The 6,217-nt window shown below is 32.7% G+C and overlaps 1 protein-coding gene across 1 annotated transcript; it reads left to right on the forward strand.

Annotated features, from left to right (window-relative positions):
* Positions 1-1,050: 1,050 nt before the first annotated feature.
* LOC134273758 (uncharacterized) lies at positions 1,051-5,963 on the forward strand. Its single transcript, XM_062755976.1, has 7 exons — positions 1,051-1,149; positions 1,246-1,357; positions 3,470-3,582; positions 3,737-3,823; positions 4,003-4,053; positions 5,189-5,311; positions 5,662-5,963. Exons 1-7 carry the CDS (start codon positions 1,122-1,124, stop codon positions 5,961-5,963), a joined length of 816 nt encoding a protein of 271 aa, XP_062611960.1. The 5' UTR covers positions 1,051-1,121.
* The last annotated feature ends 254 nt before the right edge of the window (positions 5,964-6,217 follow it).

The raw sequence follows: 6,217 nt of genomic DNA on the forward strand, positions 1-6,217 counted from the left end.
TGTGCCTATTCTAAATCAATGTTTAGACAACACAGACACTAAAAGTCTAGTAAGCTGATAATTCTACTAGACAAATAAACATTAGTGATGATATATTTTCTGCGATGTTCCTCAGTCGAATTATAATTGGTTAAAGCATGTCTGCTTCACGGTTTATTAATTTATGCAAAGGCCTTGTTTTGAGGATTGTTAAATGAAAAAAATTTAAATTAACAAAAATTGAACCTTCTTTAAGTACACTTAAAATTGTTTCAATAATAATTCTAACTCTTTCAGACAGGAAATGTCATTCTTATATATATCTGGTACTAAACAGCATGTTCTACTCACAAACAATTTGTAAAATGGCACATTCAACTAAAAATAAGTTGATTATGCAAGGGTATCAACATTTAGTTTTAAGTCAAATCTACCTGTATGGTTGATATATAATGACCTTTATTTGCAAAAATTATCTGACGTTAGGTCAATTGATTCATGAAAATTGTTAGATCATTAAATTCACACTGAATTTTCGAAGGATTTCTCCCTTCACTAAAATATTAAAGGGGTACAAGGCGGAAGTCAACAGAGGGCATGGATGTAAACTTCTTTGAGATATTTTCCCCAATACATGGTCTGCCTTTCCATGTATTGATTTCAATTGCTTGATGTTAGCTTGATTTTTAGCCTAATGGAGCTTATGTGATAGTAGTGCATCCGTTGTCCGTCTGTTTGTCTAGCTGTCCCTCTGTTTGTAAACAATTTTTCAAAATGCTACTCCTCCTACATTTTTTGTTTGATTTGAATATAACTTGGCACACAAGCAGACTACACTAAGATAGTCTCATCAGAGACTTCTGGTTTTCACATGAATTTTTTTTAAAGGATGTTTGTTGATCCTAAAAACTACTAAAAATGCTTTTGTTTTTCATGATATTGTGTACACAATCATGCAATGAACCAATTACCTAGTCTGAGCGGTCTTCGAGTCTATCAGGTATAGAACTGATAAGGCTAGATGCACGCATTTTTTGACGGTACATGTAACTTTATGATAAACACAGGTGTGTGCAACCAATATTTAAGACACTAGTACTCGTATAAAAGTCACTTTGTTTTAAACTGAAAATCATGGAAAAATGATTGTTTTCTGTATGTTAATGATTGGTAAGTAATAATTTCATATGGTCAATCTTTTTCAATTCTTTTGGAAAATACAAAATAAGCTTAAACTAAATTAAAGTTATGGTGTTTTTCAATAAGGTCTGTTGACCGGGAAAGGCGTTTTTCCTGTAAAGTATCCCATGACAGACAACCCTGTCATTAAGGACGGCAAACGTTCAGGTGAAAGTGAATGTAACGAAGCCTTGCGAAAGTAAGTACAAAATCCACGGTTACGAGAACAACAACCGGTATCTATGAAACATTTACCCAGAATTCACTGGTATCTGTATCTATATATACGATCTTCACTTTAAAGGAACCCAATTGTTATACCTTTAAACATTATTCCTATATAAATCTATTCTAAGATGTCTAAAATTCCCAATGTTTTCCTGAGATTATATTATTATGGTCATCAAATCGATGTTTGACCGAGACATGAGATGTTGGACCTGTCGACGAGATCTTTAACCGCGTACGTCACGCAGTGCACTTGAAAAGCGGGAGGGTATATACATGTAGTAATCGGTATGTTCGTCCGTCCGTCCATCTGTAAGTCTAGCTGTCTGTACGTCCGTCCGTCTGTTACGCTTTGGGGTACCCATCTCTTATCCACAACTCCTCTCATACCACCGAAGGAAATTTAATGAAACTTTCACAGAATCTTTATTACATATTGCCATTGTGCACATCCTGTTTTATTTTTCGATCCGACACATATTTTGGATTTCCCACAACAAAACATTGCCACTCCCATTATATTCATATGGTAGGCGGGGGTATCATTTAGTGAGCCCATTGCTCACAGTACCTCTAGTTTCATTTGTATTTGTTGGTGTTCTATAGTGGCAGAAAGACTGAGTTTAAAATCATTGAATATCGAGGAAGCCGAAAAAATACATCCATATCAAAAAATTAAAATAAGGGATTTTACAAAACATTTATTGCCTCAGGTAACCGACAAAACGCATGTTGCCCCGAACCCAGTAAATAAACGTATAATATTTTTAGTCTGCATGAATATGTCGAGAACGTAATTTATCTCCATGAATTTATTACAACAGTTAAATAACTAAAACACATTTAACATTTCTGTAATTTACATTATTTTAGAAAAGAGTAACCCTAAATATACTGAAAGGAAAAAGAAACGCAGGGTAGGATAATTTTCGATAAAAATTTGACCACATGACCGAAAATTACGAAAATTGGTCAGAAGGGAAATTTAGTTACTGTGCATCAAAATCAGTATTCAGAATTACTCAACCGTAAAATTTATGACGTCACGTAGGGAAAATGCTAAAAAGCCCAAGACACGTGCAATTTGATAACGACGAGTTTGTCAACAAATCTTGATGCATTATTTGATGCATATGAGGTAGTCTATGCACATTGTTTTTCAATATCAATAGACATTATGAATTTATTGCAATCTTGGCACAGTATACGGAAGTTCAATGGGGTCTTGTTTTCGAATTGCCTAATTAATGAAAAAGGCAACAACGATTTACTAAGCAGTTTCTTGTAAATTTTCCCCCATAAAACTTGTTACCCGTTGTCAGAGAGGGTCTGCAATGGTTTTCGATCAACCGTGACGATGACGTTAACGCAAAACAGAGCCATGTTATGTGCGGGTTATTCGTCCTGCCATCTCTTAAATCGCCACCTTACTACCACAAAACAGTCATTTACAGAGTAGACGATTATAATCATTACATTCATACAAAATTTGAAAGAAAACAATTCCGCAATTTGATTTTTTAAGCCAGTCAACTTACTGTTATATTCCTCTAACTGGCGCATGCGCGCGCCGTTAGACTTATTTTTTGCGTCGTTACCCATGCTAAATATAGCCAGGGTTTGAAAGATAAACACTCTGATGAAATTCCATGCAAAGGAGAAATAAGACTCTGACAGATGCACGAGATAGACATTGAAGATAAGGAGAGTTTTCGATTTCACTTTTGGGGGGTATTGTCATTGAGCTTCAATAACTCATGGATAATTAGACAAAATCATATGAGAATTTGGTTATATCTTTTTGAAAGATAATTTAAAAGTTAGATAGGAAAACTAAAAAGTATTTTAAGAAAAACAAATTTGATTCAAGTCAAAAGTTTACCCTGCGTTTCTTTTTCCTTTCAGTATATTAGGTTGATTTTCATTAATTTGTTAAAAAAAAAATTTCTTTTAATATTTCGGCGAGGTTTAATTATAACCAAAAACTTTTTAAAAATTCTTTTTCAATGATTTTTTTAAAAGAAAAATAGTAATGGTTAGATTCTGTTTGATGTCATAAATCTTTAAAGTGAATATTTTCCAGAGATCCACCGCATTGTGCAACGAATTACTGGTTCTACTGCAACACTGACAGGCAGGGGGAGTGTTTACATAGCTGCATGGATTTTGCTTGTCAAAACTTGCACCCACCAGTTTGTATGTTTCATTTAACCGTATAATATCTTATAATGAAATAAGTTAATAATTATTACTACTTCAAATAAATGAGTATATATGACATTTTTGACAAATAGAGATATGCATACCTACAAAGATTTAATTTGTTCATGTATATTTTTTGGAGATTTAGGGACGACTCCATATACAACCTCATATCTAGAGTCTCCATCATCATCATCATCATCATCAACATCCTTGCAATCACCTGAAAGTAAGAGTAAGATAAATTCATTCAGACAACCTTCATACAACAGGCTGTTTATTTCCCCACTTTGAAATATATATGTAAACCTGAACGTAAATATTTATCGTAAAGAATAAATTAAAAAATCACATATATATCTACCTATATTAAAGTGCATTTGTTTATAATGACCAACTCTTGTCCATATGTAGGACCCAATACAGACTTGACTGTAACATTATCTGCTCTTACAACGCCAACAGGTAATGCATTTTTATAAAACAAAAAAAAGATGTTGGAAAAGGACTTCCTTTTACTTTTAGATTATAGATATTAAAACGAATTATTTTTCTAAGTTAAACTAGAGGTACTGTGCGCAATGAGCTCACTAAATGATACCCCCCGCCTCATTATGGTTATAATGGCAAGGTCCATGTTTTGTTGTGACCGGGAAACCCAAAATATGTGTCGGATCAAAAAGTAAAATAGGAGTTGCACAATGGCAATATGTAATAGAGATTCTGAGAAAGTTTCATTAAATTTCTTTCAGTATACCTTTACATATAATTATATTAAAAATGTGTCCTTCATAATTATTTTTGTTACGTCATATGAATGTATTTCAGCCATTTCACGTGTATCTTGTATATTGTTTTCGTATATATTGTACATGTATATATTGTAGAATTTATAAAACCAATTTTGAGTGCGAAAAAAATTTAAAACTGTTATTTAAATTTAGAAAAACTTTTGTTATGTTTAGAACCGCAAATCACCACCTTCCAACTGAAACAGGTAGATGGAATGGTACTCAGAGAAATGAAAGAGTTTGTAGCTTATGCAGTAGTAACCAGATAGGAGATGAATATCATTATATCTTAGAATGTAGTGCTTTAAACCAACTGAGGAAAGTTTATTTGAACAAAAAAATTTGTTCTAATCCAAATATTATCAAGTTTCTTGAAGTCATGTGCCAAAATGATGTTGATTCTTTGAAAAAAAATATGTACATTTATTTCTAAAATTAATAATATTGTCTCTTCTCCTTAGTTATCATCTTCTGCTAGACCAACTGTATTATATGTATATATGTTTTATGTGTTTTTGTACCTCATGTACCATTTACATGGTTTTGAGTGAATAAATTGAATAGAACCTCATGTACCATTAATTGGTTAGAGTGAGTAAATTGAACTTGAACTTGGCGACTCTAGAGTAGACGCTCTAACCACTGCGCCACGCGGGCGACTTATGTACATTGTATTTAGATTAAAGCTGAAATTACATACTCTTCAATTCTATCAGTCTATATGCATTCAGAAGATATTCAATTGGTATTTTTGTGCATGATTTTAATACTTTCATTACACACATAATTATCATTCATTCTTTGCACAGCCTGCAATGACAGCCCCAGTGCCAATTGTTCTCTCTACAACGCCACGGTGATATGTGATCTACACGGTGCTTATTACCTCTGGGCAAGGAAACACTGTCCTCTATTTTGTGGATTTTGCCACGGTACGTACACAATCAGACAGATCTATAGTTTAGAGTTAAAATGTTACAAAAATATAGATTTCAGGATAGGTATACAATTTGTATTTTATTAGGCCTCATTATGGTGTAAAAAATGTAAAAATAAATATATTAAGAAATTGTTAACTTTCTATGAAATCAATATTTTTATTTATAAATATGTAGATGCCCAGCGTACAAAGCTAGAGATGGATAATTTTCAATTAAAAAAAATGAAATAGGTTGATTATATTCAATTAAATTTAATTGTGCATAAATACGTTAGTGGCTTCGGGACCAGCAACGGTGATGATTAATAAATTTTATATTACAAAAATTAAATGAATTCGTAGTTGTTACGTGCAATGATAACCCAAGTGCTAACTGTGCTCTTTATAATTCAACTGCAATTTGTGATGTGAATGGTCCTTACTACACTTGGGCCAGAAGGAATTGTGAGAAGACCCGTGGATTCTGTCAAGGTAACAATCTTACTATTCAGTTATATCCAGAAAATGGTTTTTTTTCCAAAGATGCTCTACAAGTACAAATGTACTTCTATTTGCCATTTTATGTAAAAAAAAATAATTTCTTACTGAAAGGAACCAACAAAGAATCAGATGACAGTGGAATCATTTTTATTTGTGCGGATTAGCAATATTTTCTTCCTTCTGGGGAGTGTAATTTCGTCGGTTACTTGTATATTTTAGAGATTAAGTGAATATATAATCATATTGACAAAATAATTGTTCTCGGGGATGTAAATTCGTGGATAAAGGTACCTTTGTCCACAAACATTGGTCCATCACAAATATGATGATGCAACAGCATACAGTTTAACATACCTATGCGTAATTTACATCTTTCATCTAGCAGATATTAAAGTAAAACTGCGATAATAACTCGTCA

This window comes from Saccostrea cucullata, unplaced genomic scaffold (genome assembly GCF_032062105.1).
Source record: "Saccostrea cucullata isolate Sc308-1 unplaced genomic scaffold, CSIRO_AGI_Scuc_v1 ctg8284, whole genome shotgun sequence".
In the NCBI taxonomy this organism is placed as follows: domain Eukaryota; kingdom Metazoa; phylum Mollusca; class Bivalvia; order Ostreida; family Ostreidae; genus Saccostrea; species Saccostrea cuccullata.

Bases quoted from the DNA above. Each gene is read 5' to 3' on its own strand.
- LOC134273758 (XM_062755976.1), top strand. From the start codon at position 1,122: ATGATTGTTTTCTGTATGTTAATGATTG. The intron at 1,150-1,245 runs GTAAGTAATAAT...TTTTTCAATAAG, and splicing joins TTTCTGTATGTTAATGATTG to GTCTGTTGACCGGGAAAGGC. The intron at 3,583-3,736 runs GTATGTTTCATT...TTGGAGATTTAG, and splicing joins AAACTTGCACCCACCAGTTT to GGACGACTCCATATACAACC.